The following is a 15,557-nucleotide window of genomic DNA, read 5'->3' as shown; positions in this document are numbered from 1 at the left end:
CAAGGAGAGGACGATATTATCTAAGCCAATGTGAAAATAAATGTTGTTTGAAAAAGCACAGGGACATAGACAAGTAGAATATTCACAAAATATAAGAAGTGTTTTAATTTTACTTGGTAATGATCACAACGTACAGCTAGTATCTTGGCTAACTCAGTATACTTCAATGAGGGGTGTTACTTAACCACATTTGCAAGTCTTCAAAGGGGACACACTTCCATGGTGGTGTAGTCTTAACTCACTCTGAACTGTTAAGATTTATAGTATCTAGTCTTAAAATTTTTGGGGTAGGTCAAACAGTTAATAGAAGCCTATTACTACTACTACATCAGAAAGAAAGTCTATCAGTCTAGAATGTGTCAATAAAGTGTCCTGATATATCTATCTGCCTTCCAGAAAGCTCCTATTTCTAAAATTACCTGGTTGTTAAATTGCAGTGTAGGATTTGTTTGGAATAATGCTGATATTGTATACATGTACTACATTGTATATTGCAGCATCTAAATAAAGACATACAAAATTTGGCATCCTTGTCTGCTGTCCATTTTGCCTAGAGATAAGGAAAAACAATTCCTTATCTACTACCCTTTTTATTTACAGTCCAGTTTTCCACTCGTGCATTCTGAAAGACTCCATTCTTATGAGCCTTATCTACTATTGCCTTGTGTCTATAAGGCATTCACAATAAAGCCCCAATGTGCAGTCACAACAGATATCTGCTAATTATGACATTAAATTTATTATACAACAATATGCAAGTCAGACGATACTCAGCATTCTCAGTAAATGGTAAAAAATGTCTTCACTATGTTTGTATTACCCAAAGATATTTGCAGATCTTTAAATGCTTGTAAGTGCATAAAACACACTAACTATAAGCAACTAATTTCCAGCAGAGATGGAAATTAGTGCCTCAAGAACTGCACATGATGTAAGAACTGTGAATTACCTATTCATAGACACTAGTTGGCTTAAAACGTATGTTTTCACTATTATTAAAGGCAGCAAAAATTACTGATATTTCAGAAAACTGATGTTTTATTCTAGACCTTAAACTCACATAAAATATTTCCTGTAGAGTATGAGAAATATGCAGGACACTTGAAAGATGACAAAGATGCAGATCAGACAATTATATTAAATGAAAAAGCTAAAAGTTATGTTCATTTTAAGAATTAAGATCTTCAAGGACTCTAAGATTAAATTATTTTTAGCCCTCTGAAACAAACAGCAGCTACAGCACTTCACAAACACACTATTGCAGTGTCAAGGTAAAGACAAAATCTGTCCTTAAATCCAGAAATCTTTTTTTTGAGATTCCAACAGATTTTTTTAAAGAACTTTGCAAAGGTTTTTGTTCTTGGACCTCCAAGTAATAAGACAGTACTAATTCCTGCTGGCACTACTCTGCAGTTACCCTGTATAGTTCTCCTCTTAACTGTGCTCCAAACAGTGGTATGACAAAGCAATAGGGAATGTACTCAAAAATACATGAGTTTTTTCTTTAAAAACTATTTTAAATGTTTCTTCTTTTTCAAATAAACATTTTTGTTCTTATGTCAACACAATGTTTAGCATTTTATGCTTTTGGTGCATAACAGAAATATTAAAACATTTCTAAATTTTTCTGTAACATTTTAATCTCAATGCAAATAAAACACTCTGATTTCATCTTCCTGATGAAACATCTCTGTAAGAGAAAAAATTTACATGTATACTTTCCTGTCTAAGTAGGCTTTGCCTTCACAACTAAAATTTCATATTCAGAATCCAACTGCGCATCAAAGCTTTACTTTTAAATTCAGTAAAGATGCAATTTTAGGAGACTACAATGTCTTAGAAGTTAAAACATTAAGCACTGCTACCAACAATCTTTGAGAGATTCTGTTTTTGATAGATCCATTTCTAATGAGGATCACTGAAGTTACTCAACAAGCTTTACCATTATCTTGGATTTGCAAAATCTTCCACCAATTGTAGAGAAACAAAGGCTTTCACTTTAATTTCTATATAACATCCTATACTAATTGCTTTAATATTGTTTGCTCTTTCACTTTCACAACTTTCACTTCTACTTTTTCTCTCCAACATTCATCCACAATACTATCATCTTTCCCTCAGTTGCAACAACACAAGAAACCGCTTTAATTAGCGCACATTTCCAAAATATTATTTGTACTATTTGTAGCAATATCTATCCAGTGTCACAATCTCCTTCACCATTAACTTCCTGTAATCAAATGAACAGGAGAAAAATAAATTTATTTTATTTATTTTATTTTACAATTTATTTTAAGTATGCATTAAATTTCAGACGGGCAACTGAAGGTTCAAGAAAACACACATTTATCAACAGCTGGCCAAAAATCCAAAATATTTCCTCATTATTGTCAGTATCTTAAAGAATTTTTCCCCCTCTATTAGCTGCTCCACATGTAGCCTCATTTAACAGTGACACACCTTTAGAAATCTCCATGCACATTCATGTGCAGCTCCTTCTGCAGTTCATTTTCTACAGCACCCTAAAATAACTTCCTAGGAGGCACAGTATCAGACTCTTGCACCAAATACTTCTCTGTCTCAAAGCAAATCTGTTTCATTTTGGGCTTTTTTTCTGAGATGTTAAGGCCCTTAGTTACTGTCTTAATGTTTCCTTCCCTATCTTATAAGATAATGTACAAAAGCTAACGACATACAATGCCTTATCTCTTCATTGAAGATGATCCGACTGACTCCTTTTTCATTAAAGGGTCCAAAGTTTAATCTTTGTGTGGATCAGTCCTGCCTCCATCTTTCAAGACAGAAGATCTACCACCTCACAAATGCTTGTAATTTCCCCTTTGCTACACATCCAAATCACCTGAAAACCAAATATACTGCAAGTAAGGGAAAATGCTTATTTATAGATGTTAATATCCTCTCAAAAGCAATAGTTGGATGAAAACTGTCTATTACTGCCTCAATTAACCTAATCCAGTCACATGCTTTAAAGATTTTTTTTTAACGGTAGGTTTCCTGAAAGTTTCCACAGAATACTGTGAGCACTTAAAAACCAAATATTTATATACATATTTTCTACACATAGCAATAAAGCTGTCAAAGAAAGGCCAGGATGATACACTGAAAAAAAATCCCATCTGTCAGTGTTTCAAAATAAAGCAATACCAACTTCCTTAACTCTGTGGGGCAATGTCTTTATATCCAAATCTCAGTGCTCAGTGTTTAACACATTTCCTAAATGCTTTAAAAATTGCAGCCATCAGTTGTTGCTGTGAGGAGAAAACCCTCCATCATTTCAACAATAATATGTACCAGTAATGCTCAACTGTTGCTGCCAGGAATTTTTTCCATATATCATGCAAATACATCACCTATCATGCAAAACCATATTCTTAATACTCAGTAGCTCTAAAATTTATTTTTTGCAGTGCCAGGAACGAAGCCTTGAGGAAAAAAAAACACAACAGCTTTGTTGCTTTAATCGTGATGTTATTTTAACGTGAACGTTTCATTACAGTAGTCTATTTATGACCAATAAGGGAGATCATCTGCCTCTTTAGCTATGTAAATGGCCATTATGAATGACTGCAGAACTAATAAAGTTGTCTTCAAAACAGTCTCAGAATTTAGGAAGCATTTTGTAGACACGAGAAGCAGATATTTTAAAAGATTCAAAATAAATATTTGACCACAACAATAGAGTAAACACACATCTCAAAGCATTTACCCTGGAAGCCTTAATTGGCCTTTTTTAGGTCAGATTAAAAGATACATACGCACCTTGGCTGAAGTTGATGGATTTACTTTTATTTTGTCCTTTTTTTTTTCTTTAAATAGAAGATGGAATAATTAGTCAACCTACCCATGAATGATTTAGCAAAGTATAAGAAAGTATATTTTTTTCCCAAAAGTGAAAGCCTAGGTTGAGATTGAGAGCTTTTTTTTGAACTGTACTTCAGTAGTTGCAAACTCCACAGGCAAATCTTCAGATCTGAAATAAACAATATTCTCCAACCTCTGTTTCTCCTGGCATCAGGAAATAGCTATCTGAATCTTTGTATTTTTAATATCTCCAGACTGTGGGCTCTAGACTGCACACCACCCTACAGCATCAGCACAACTCTAGTTAAAGGGACTAGCAAGCAACAACTCCAATCTGCCTGGATTATCTTCAAGATAGAAGAAAAGAATGTTATGATTACTCAGATGTATGGTTGTTTTAAATACCAGCTTCACATTTAGAAGCAGTGAAGATTAAACTTAATCTTCAAGAACCTCTTTGTCTTTATCTTAGTTTTCATTTTAATTAAACCTTTGTTACAAGATAGAATGGACTTACATATATGCCCACACCAAATACGAACTTTAAAAACAGGTAAGCCATTCTGCACAGATGTAGTTGCAAGATAAACTTGTTTTGACATCCTTAAAAGACAACAATGATATAAAAATAATAATAATGTAATAATTAAGAGAATTGCTACATTTCAGGACAACAATTTGTTATTTCTAATGCGTTAAGATATAATTAACTTACTTTTAGTCTTCTTGAATGATTTACAGTCTATCTACATCTTTCAATATACCATTCTTAATCATTCTAGAAAAAAATGCAAAAAGCACAATTTTTTTATTCCTGCATTATTTTTCTGGATTTCTTTCCAGCTCAAGAGTGTAACAGTATTCTGTGCTTTCCTTCATATAGCTGCAGGCAAATATTTTTACAAGAAAACCTCCATTTCCTTCCTAATCAAGTTTTTAATTGATTAGATTGATTAGTAGCATTTTCAGGTTCTGTTAGTTTTTAAACTATAGCTGAATTTCTACTTGTTATTCCATGAACTTTATATTCTGAGTGATTTTACTGGAAATCAGCATATAAACATTTACAAATACTTTGTTGACTGTTGGCTGAATTCATCAGGCTTCACAATTAACCATATGTTAGTCACATCTGCTTTGAAATTTACAGGTTCATAAAGCATTGCTTTCTGTCATACAAGAACTAATCACTGTAAAAAAATTTTAATGCCTTATTAAAAATACATATGAAATAGTGCTCTTATAGGTCACGGGCTATACTGAAAAAATCTTCTGCAGAAGATCTCCCATATGATTATTATATGTTCACAGATCACACACAAAAGGTATAGTAACATAGATTGCCAGAGCTTGTGTAGCTAAGCTCCGTAAACATCCTTAAAGTATTCTGACAGCTTCAACAGAGAGGCTCAAAGAGTGCTCAAGGCATCCAGCAGGTAATTCAAAGTTTCCCAACAATTTCATAAATATTTAATTTTGCCAAAGCAAGATTCTGTCCTCAAATGGGTTCTGGAAGGAGCCAAGAGGGCTGGGAAAGTGACCATGGGTCTAGACTCCAATGCCTGGAACCAGAGTCAGCAATATTGCAGAGGTCTGTGTGCCACAGATTCCCACTTTTTTTTCACCCTTTTAGCTTCCTAGAACATCTACAGTGCTTTGGGTGTACACTGCCAGGACCATCCCTAGCTCTGTCAGATGCAGCAGTAAGAGTTTTACAAAGCACCAGAGTGGCAAATGAAGCCTTTCTCACTGCTGGAATGGCCAATCTTCATCTCCTAACCTACTCAAAGCTGACAGACAACTGTGCTAGGCAGCAATCTACTTTGCTTATGCCTAGAGCCAAACTTGTATATGAAAATGGAACGTGACACAGTAACACAAAACAGTTTCTGAGTCAGCAGAAATATACGCTGCACAATTCAATTACAGTTGGGTGAATTAAGGGCTATGTTATAAATTCCCTTCTCCACCCCACTCTGCAAGTCAAGCTAGATCTTTCAGTATTAAAAATTCCACTTGAAAATTATTTGAAGATCTTATCACCGAATAACTGAATTATATCTGCTTGTAATTTCTACCCTTGGAGAAGCCTGAGCATAAGTTATTTTCCTGTTTTGGAGAAACAAAATGGGACAAGGAATTATTTTAATACTTTTTTCTCCTGTCTGAATCCCCTGCACAGCACTAACTCCAGTCACATCAGAGGAACTAAACCAATGACTATTACCAGAGTCTAATAGAGTGTGTTCTGCATTGCACAGTGTTGAGCTCAGACATTGATTACAAAAATGGTGATACTTCACTCGTTCTACAAATAGTATTAGCAGTCAAGAGACACCATGTCTTATCAAATCTCTACACATTTATACTATATACCCTTTGCAGTAAAAGACTGTGCTTTTTCTTAGCATTCCAAGCCCTCGTTTTGAGCAAAATTGCTTACAAAGACTCCATCCTACAATTACTTTTGAAAGCATAACTATCTCCACTCTCTTAGAGTTTAATGCAAATATAATTCCTAAACATAAATTATTCTTTTTGCATTCAATAGCTGTAAATACTACTCAATTAACGACATCTTCATTTCACAAACCACTTTTCATTGATAAAGAACTCTCAACATTCAGAAACAGTTTTGTAACTCTATTTACATATCTGTCTCTATTCAATTTCTCTTTCACAAGTCTTAATTTAGAAAAGGTTATCCAAATGTTTAGATCAGGCCACTAACTCAGTTTCTTTACAGATACTTAATTCCTCGAACACAAGATAACAGTGTGCTTGCTATACATGATGCTGCTGCTGTAATAAGAGGTTAAGGGGTCTGATCCCTTGATCTGGATCCACATGCGATGTTGATTTTATGATAAATAACAGGTAATCTAATCTGTAAAGAAAACTACATTGCTCAAACCAGTATTCTTCAAACATTTAACCTCTATCAGAGATATGCAAAAGAAAGAAATCAGATTTCAAAGGACTGTAAAACTGTTGAAGAGAATTCTCAACAGCCTGATGAAAGACCAGTTCTACCGCTCAAAGTCATCTGTCAACCATGACCGAATAGACAGGCCAGACTTTTCAAAGGTACCATAATGTTAATGAACTTACTGGCCTGTTTTTTAACAGATGTCTGAATCCTTCTGAATATATCCACAGGCTTCTGAAGTTTGGCATTTGAATACCAAAGCACCCAAGATAAGAGACCAGTTCAGAAAATGTAATCTGCACTCAGTAGTTGCCTACAAAACAATACTCTTGTAAGCATTTAACTTGTTCTTTGCAGAGCACTGTGGAATATACAAATGTGATAAAACCCATATTGAAAAGCTCTGTTCCATCTGCCATTTCTGTTGCATACAAATAGAAAGGTCAAAGATTTTGCATTTCGTAGCACCACAAAAGAAGGATCTTTCTCTAAATTATTTAAACCATTAAACGACAGAAACAGAAACGTCTGACTTACTGTAAGGTGTTGTATCAGTAGGGTCAGGAGGTGGAAAATTTTCTGTGAAGTTGACATTACACAAGTCTGTACTACAGCAGCAGAAGCGATATGTTCCATTCTGAATCAAGGAAGGGGTGGTTGTAACTATACACTCCTCAAAGTGACACTCCTGTGGGTCTCCTATATGAGACCAGCAACCTGTAAAAATAGACGAATTAAATAACTATTTTTAAAGGAGGTATAAAAATCCAGTCAGACTGCTTCCTTAGCAGATTACCTGATCAAACATCAAACAACTTTGAGTAGAGCTGCACAGGATGTTTGTAAATAGCAGTTTTGATTCAGCCTCACACTACATTAACTTGTATCCAAGTCACCAAGAGTGGAGTCCCTGAGAATGGTGATCAAAACACACCTCCAGCAACTACAAGAGCTTCCCCTACTCCTCCCTACTATCACTCTCCCTGCAGAATAGCAGCAAATTAATAGTTATGGGACAGTTTTGTGCTATAGCTGTAATTTCCTTTGTAAACAAACATCCAATCAATATGAACATTTTTACTTAATGAGACGCTTATTTAAAATATATGACTACATCAATACATATAGAATCATAGAATAGATTGGGTTGGAAGGGACCATAAGATCATCTAGTTCCAACTCCACTGCCATGGGCAGGGACACCTTCCACTATACCAGACTGCTCAAAATCCCATCCAATCTGGCTTACATACTGATATATATTCAAGAAGGTCAACCTCCTCTGGACGTTCTGAGTAAGGAACAATTTGAGCAGGTTTTTCAATCAACTGTGCATTGATCTTTTCGGTCTTTTTTAGAAGTAATTTATTTTAAAAAAGTGTCTGTTCATACTTAAAATTGTAAAATGGGAAGTTAAAAATCATGCATTTGTACAACACACAAACAAATTGTTTAGCTTCACAGCTGTGCAGCTTCATATTGTCTGGCTAGATCACCAAAAAAAAAAAAGTAATGAATAACAAAACTACTGCACTTACACTGGAAAAGTTACATACCTTGTTTTACAAGATGGATGTCCCCTTCTCGTGTTTTTTCCCAAAGTCCATAGCAGGTACTACCTTTCATGCACAAAATCGTACCATTCTCCTGGGAGATTCGGCTCTCACTGATTCCATGGTCCTGTTGATATGGGTCCTTAAATGCACACAGACGCTCCTCACTCTGGGCAGCTTTAGACAAAGAAAGGAAAATTATTTTTTTCAGCAATTTTATCCATAAAATATTCAGTTTGATAAAAGCTGATCAAGGTTTTCTGGCACCCTACATTCTAAACCATCCTGAATTATACATATCGATTCTTTAAACTGTACTCCAACAGTCAGAAATAAAAATGAGGTCTAACTCAAAGTTACTTATCCAAAAGCCCCTGCAGATGTTTCAAAATGAATGTGCAAACATTTGAAGTTCACAGGTACAGAATAAAAATTTCATTACATAGTCTGCATCATCTGCATCATTTGTCCTCAAGCAGAACTTACACAACTGTTAGGTGGTTTCTCAAGCAACCATGTACACTATCTCATTGTTTCCAGATCCTAAACCAAGACGATCTTTTTCAGACTGCAATCCAACTCTGCACTTCTCTAATTCAGAAGGATTTTTCCTCTTTCCATTGACCTATCTCTTTTTTCTACATGTCATCCAGCCATTGCACTGATATTTACTTCATTTTGCTCACCAACCTATCAGTTTGGGCTCTCCCAACATGAGAGAGCACCAACAGAAATAATAACGGCAGGGTAACACCCACACAGTTGACCGACAGTTCTGGGAAACACTGTAAACAGGAGCAACACTGCATATGAAGTTTCCCTGTGAAATGTCAGTAGGAGCATTATGAAACATACAAAGACAGTGCAACAATAAATAACCATGATCACCTGAAAAAGCTTAGGGGCTTTTTATTAAAACAAAACCACCCACAAAAGCATAGTGATTTTTGCCACAATATTTAATCAACAAGCTTAATGTCTGATGGACTCATATGTTTCACCCATATGACAGCTGTCTTTTTGTTTATATGATTGCAATGGAAGAACTCAACCATGCCGATAATGCCTGTCATCTTTTCTTTAGGAAGAGAAAACACATTCAAACAATAAACTCTTCAGAAAGGTATCAAGTCCAAGATAAACAAATCCTACATTTGTACTGAATGCAATATTTTAAAGGTGTGTAATTACAAGGGTCTTAACAGTAGATTCAGTAGTACAGCTCAGCAAACATCCAATTACAGTAAGAATTTGTACTACATATTAACTAGATTTCATTCAGTTCTTGAACTCCCAGGAAAGCACTGGTAGTGAAAAGGTGCAAGGTGGAGTAGATTGGTATTTTGGGAAAACTTAAAGATAAAATTACAGCATACACAGCTGTAAATTATTAGAAGTATTGCATATAGAATACCTCCTCACTGAGGACTTATTTATGTGATTATTACACAGCACCCATCATAAAGAAGACATGTTTCAGCAAGGAATATTTACTGCAAAAATGTTGTTTCATTCTGTTACCAGTGTAGATGACCGTGTAATAGAGAGAAAAACCAACAGACTCAAGAGACACGTCTCACTTCTAAGGTCATCTCTATCCATTAAAAAGTCAAAATTCATAATTTTCTTATGCCAAGACAAACACAAATAGCCACAGCACCCAGAAAAGCAGTCTGTCACTCTCAATGTCAGAGTGTCAGTGACTCCCAGCTTACTCTGTAGCAGCAGTAATTAAAATAGCACAACTAAGCTTAACATTTAGTGGTCTAACAGGGTGCGTACAATCAGTTGAGCTGTATTTCAGTTCAGTGGCAGTAAAAGTCCCAGCTGAGGAGACAGGAACTTCTTAAGCCACTGTAATTCAATCACTTGCAGCTTCACATGTTCCAATAATCTGGCCAACAGTCCATATTACTCACCCACTCTCTGTACACTGCTCAGTGTACAATTAACATTTGACATCTGGAACCAGAGTTCTGAAGTGACTATAAAAGAAGTGGCTCGATATTCAGAAACTAAGTTCCCTAAATTCTACTTTTTTTTTTTTCCTTTCTAAGTGAGTAAAGTTAGTAGAGTTATTGAGGGCAAAAAGGTCATACATTAACAGCTAGCATATGCTGCCTCAAGCCTTACTTGCCCAATGCACATAGTAGTTCTATTTTCAGGAACAGCTGAGTATGCCAGGCGTGAAGCATCTGTCCTGCATTCTCTTCTCCATGACACAGAACTGGCCAAGAAACAATGTATGAAAGGACAGTATCCCACTGCCTTCATGGAACTTCATGGAACTGACTAACTTTTTGAAAATTGAAAGGAAAAAAAATTATCACAGAACAAAAATTTTCAAGAGAGAACAGGATAGATGATACAGTCTTGTGAAATATAATGTATCTGCTCCCAGGATCACTACGAAGGCTTTAAAATCAGTTGCGTATGATAGCTGAGTGAGACTAAGGTCATCTGAGATTTTGGTTGTTTACAGAACACTCCAGTTGGTGCAAGATAAGCCCTTTCATAATTTGTCCTCATTGTGAAAAATAAATTAGAAGAACAGATTCATGAAATGCACACAGATTTGATTTCCTTATCAGAAAACTGTGAGATAAAAACAAAAACTAATGCTTTCATAGGGTAAAAAAAAATTAAATCTCTTAAAATTAAAATACAAGGTAGAATTTAAAAAAAAATCTTTTAGGTTTGCATTCTACTGAAATACAGTTACATATATCACATCTGTGCACCAAAGACACAGACAGGTTTAACTGCCTACTTTTCTGGTCTCTTCACCTTTCTGTAAATCTCTTAGGATTGAGAGGCAAGAACTCGTAGAAGATACTTGAAAAAAAGTTAACAGTCGTGCTAGATGCTGCCTAACCACACATTATAGAAAATTACAGTTGCTGCAAAAGGCTTTTTTGACTTAAAAAAATGTATTGCCCTATGACAATATCTGCAGAGGGGAAGAAGGGGCGAGTATGAGAAAGTGCAACACCCACTGCCAGCAAACTGTGTGTGTTTGTTTACTAGCAAACTAATAAAAATGCAAGTGAACTAGCCATAATTACATGTCAAATGATCTCAGTGGGAAACCTTTCCAACAAAAAATAAAGGTTACTCACCCAACAACTAGAGTTTTCATGCTGATCACTGCAAATTCCTGCTTCGATTTTAACAGTAGTACAACTCCTATGGGAGCAGTACCCACTGCAATACTCTGCTGACTCCTGCCCCTTCCCTGATGGCATGGAACATCTGGAGAACAGGGGACACATAACAAAAGCTACTTTATTTTTCTCTAGGGCCTCTGTAGCTTCATTGTTGAAGGTCTAATGCCGAAGAAAATTGGGTAGGGCATTCAGATGTCCAGAACCTCTTAAACAACAACAGAATAGATGAGCTACTTCCATTTCTTTGCACCATTTTAGCACACTCCTGGCTCTGGGAATTTGGCAGTAAAGGTTTCATTCTTCCAGGAAGTGGAAACTAATAATCTCTAAGAACTTTTAGTATTGGAACTGAACTGAACAAGAGAATAGAGTAGTTCACGTCTATGATTCTACCCTACCATTTTGCTGTCCTTGGAAACAAAATCTAGTAGGCAGTTCAGACGAAGAATGTAACTTTTCTGTCTAGTTGCTGCACAGTGAGTACCTTGAGATGTGTCCCACAAGAATTAGCCTATCCTCAAATTGGCAAAACAAAGAAGCCATTTACAGATCAAGCTATACCCTTTATTTGTCCAGACATGAAATGTCCCAATATACAAACAACAGCATGACCTAGCACCAAAGTAAATGGGAGCACAGGTTTCACAGGACATCAGCTGTATGGCTGAAGTTGCCTTTCAGAGTCCTGCTCTTATTAAAAGAAATTATGTTGTTTCAAATCTTTTACAGGCTCTTTCAAGCTATCCATCTCATTACTCCTGCACAAGTTCTGCATCATGGAAGTAACTGCAGTAAAATAATTAAAATTAGTTTGGGTTGTGGTTTCTCTATAAATATATAAGTCTGTAACAGCTCTTTCATCATTAGGTCTGAAACAACATCAACATAAAAAGCTGTCAAAGATGCATGTATTCCTCCAAAGATTTTCTATAAATCTACTCAATCAAATGAGCAACAAGTTTTTTTTGGTAGGGTGGTGGGAGAGGGTGGAGATGGACAGCTCTGTAGAGTTCATTGTATTTAAATGCAATTATCTGATTAAATCAGTAGGTGACAAAAGTGTCATTTTAGGAATATGGAAATCACTACTACAAAAAGGAGAAAGTCACATTAAAGGCTACCTCCAAAACTGGAAAACATTATTTATTTTGGAATATATAAAAGAGAAGCACTTTCAGCATTTTCACTACCTTTATCAAGTAAATTTCATAGTAAACTATATTTGTTCATCACATAGAACTCCTTATACATTAAGGTCTTCTTTAATTAACCTTTAATGAAAGACTTTGAGATATCGAAACAAACAAATAGCAACTGAATGTTTACAAGTCACACACCTCTGAAAAATTTGCTACTAGACATTTGTAGTTGCAACAGGTAGACTGACATTGAAAAGGACAAAAAGTAAAGCCTGAAAAATAGATCGCCAAGGACATATAACAAAATGACTAGTTTCCATTCCTCTTGGACTTGTGTACCACACGAAATATGTCAAAATAGTTCAAAAAAACATAGTGACATTAACTCAAATTTCTGTTCTGTCACCCAGCAGATTATTTCCAATAAATACAAGAATTATTCCCAGAAGTTTTACCAAGGCAAAAACCAGTGAGAGCAGGCTAAGTTCTTCACTTCCTTATCATAAACTGGAAAAAAAACCCCAAATGAGTTTTGTTGCTCTCCAGCCCATTTTACACCTATATATTTAAAAAAAATATACTTCCACTTTCAAAACTATGCTTAAAACATGGGCAGCATTACAACTTGAGATACCCGAACTAAGAAACATTAAATGTCCTCAGCTTTCCTGCTTGGCTGCCATTACTGGTGCATCTCATCACCACATGCACAGACTTAACTTGAAGTAAACTCTGAAACTTTGTTAAATTCCAAAAGGAGAACGAGGAAATGAACTACAATAAAATACTTTCCTGAAATCAAAAAAGGAACTGGGAATTGCCCATAGTTTCCCAAGTCCTGTGGCTCACTCTTACTACAGCAGTGCTCTGGGGGGCATGATGGAGCTCATCCTCATGCCACACTACAAAGCCTCAAGAAAAAACACCAGGGCTTCAGAAATTTCCTGTTGGGTTATGGCTCAGGTTTTGATATACTTAAAATCTTAGCATTTATCAGTTTTACTGCCAACAACAACAACAAAAAAGCTGAAAGAACAAATTATTATAGGAAAGAATACTATACTGAAGTTTTCAGTATTTTCTCCCTGTAATTGTGCTGCTATTTCCAATTGCTCAGGAAAAGTGCTTCACACAGATAAAGGAATTATGGATATTCGTAGTGGGTTGCTACAAAACACCTTGAGATACGTTTACTGCTTGAATATTTGCCTTCATTCCTCACTAAAAATATTTCTGGACAGCAACAATGGAAAGGAGGTTACAAGTGCAGCTACTGCCTGTGTCAGAAATCTTATGTGCTAGGAATACATAATTCATCCACACTAGGATGAGTTTAAATAAATGAATACATTATTATTGCTTTTAATATACTAATTATTTTGCAATCATTCTAGGAAATCATAATTCCTGAAAACAATTACAACAAAAGTACCAAAAGTTACAGGAATTTGACTTCAAACCCTTAGAACATGAGTCATGTTTTCACTAATAGCGTAGGAAGTCAGTTCCACTAGTACTTAATCGATGCTTCCCGACCCTACATCTTTTCAATGCAGTACACAGAATTTGCATCAAGTGCAAAGGGAGAGGGAAAGTAAGGAAAAAGGATACCGATGTTATTTAAGTCTTACAAAGAATTACTCTACTTGATGTTCTAATTGTTGGGATTAAAAATAAAGAAATAAACTTTTTCCATTTCATGATTAATGCCAGGTAATACATTTTGTGATGCAACAGTCACGAATAAAACAATCTGAGATAACAGTCAAAAGACAAACTTACACATAACCTACAAGAACAGACTTGCTAGCATCACAGACCACATATACTGGAACCAAGTCAGTAATTATGTTCAAGTGCCTTCATGGACACATCAGTAAAGACTTGAAAAATGATGAAAAAATGAAAAAGACTTCTGAGTATTTATTTATCTGTAATAGGATTTCTTTAAATACAGGCCACCATACACTTAACTGAGAATCTCATTAGGCTGCAAGATTTTTTTTTTAAAGACTGTGGGTTTTTTTCTGTAACTTGTCCCTTGAATTAGTTAGATTTTCATCAGAATATCCATAAACATGAAACCTGTTTTCTTTTGGCCCTGACAGCTCTCTTTTATATACACAATACGGGGAAACATCATTGCCCTTGAAGCAGGGCTGTGAGATGGCACGTGTCTTTGTAATGCAAACTATTAAAAGGACAGTGATTAAAGTAATAATGTACATCAGGAGGCTCTTTTCAGCATATCCTTTCAACTACTGACAGTTGAATTCTGGTATGATGTAAAACAAAACAGAACCTTAAATCACCACTCAGTAAGCACTCTACTGCAACTTTTTTCATCTTTTTCCTCTCAGAAGTTTCAACTACAAATATTTCTAAATGTGTATACACTTACATAAAAATATATCATAAGCAGATATCTTTTGAAAGAAGCCATTCTACAGACAGACCATTCTTAATACTAACTTAGAGTGGGAAGAAAAAAATTAAACTGCTGGTAATCTTGCATGTATTTACATTTCCAGTACTCTGCTTTGTAGCCTGTTTGACCAATTGCAGAGCAAAGATCCACAGTGACTAGTCAGGAAGAAAAATGAATTGTCTGCTTCAGAACTGAGCATGAGGGACTACGCCAACTAAAAACGGCTAGGGATTGTTTGCAGCATAGCGCAACATGTAGCCAGGAAACACTTGGCTGGGCAGGCAGCATAGCTTTACAGCAAATTTATATGCTAGAAGTCCTCCATGTAGGCTCCACAACTGCAACCACTAGATTAGTATTTTAAAGATGTGAATGAGAAAGAACAGAAATTTGCACAAGAGACTACAGTAGGAAGTTCTGGGAGAGAGGCAGTAAAGTAAAAAAAAAAAGTTTCAGAAATTGATGTCTGTGATCATAAACTTTCCTTCTAACAAAAAGAGGAAATAAGCATCACAATCA

General features: G+C 35.5%; 1 protein-coding gene across 2 annotated transcripts in view; it reads right to left on the bottom strand.

The window, feature by feature from the left end:
• Positions 1-15,557, bottom strand: part of BMPR2 (bone morphogenetic protein receptor type 2) — a 115,693-nt gene that overhangs the window by 49,988 nt on the left and 50,148 nt on the right. For both annotated transcript variants that reach the window (XM_062002152.1, XM_062002153.1), the window contains exons 2-3: positions 8,308-8,481; positions 7,289-7,468 (exon numbers count right to left, since the gene is read on the bottom strand). In XM_062002152.1, the coding sequence (XP_061858136.1) occupies positions 7,289-7,468; positions 8,308-8,481 (354 nt within the window). The remainder of the gene's footprint in view (positions 1-7,288; positions 7,469-8,307; positions 8,482-15,557) is intronic.

The sequence above is a fragment of the Colius striatus genome, chromosome 9 (genome assembly GCF_028858725.1).
Source record: "Colius striatus isolate bColStr4 chromosome 9, bColStr4.1.hap1, whole genome shotgun sequence".
Classification (NCBI taxonomy): domain Eukaryota; kingdom Metazoa; phylum Chordata; class Aves; order Coliiformes; family Coliidae; genus Colius; species Colius striatus.
This window is presented reverse-complemented; position numbering and strand designations above follow the sequence as displayed.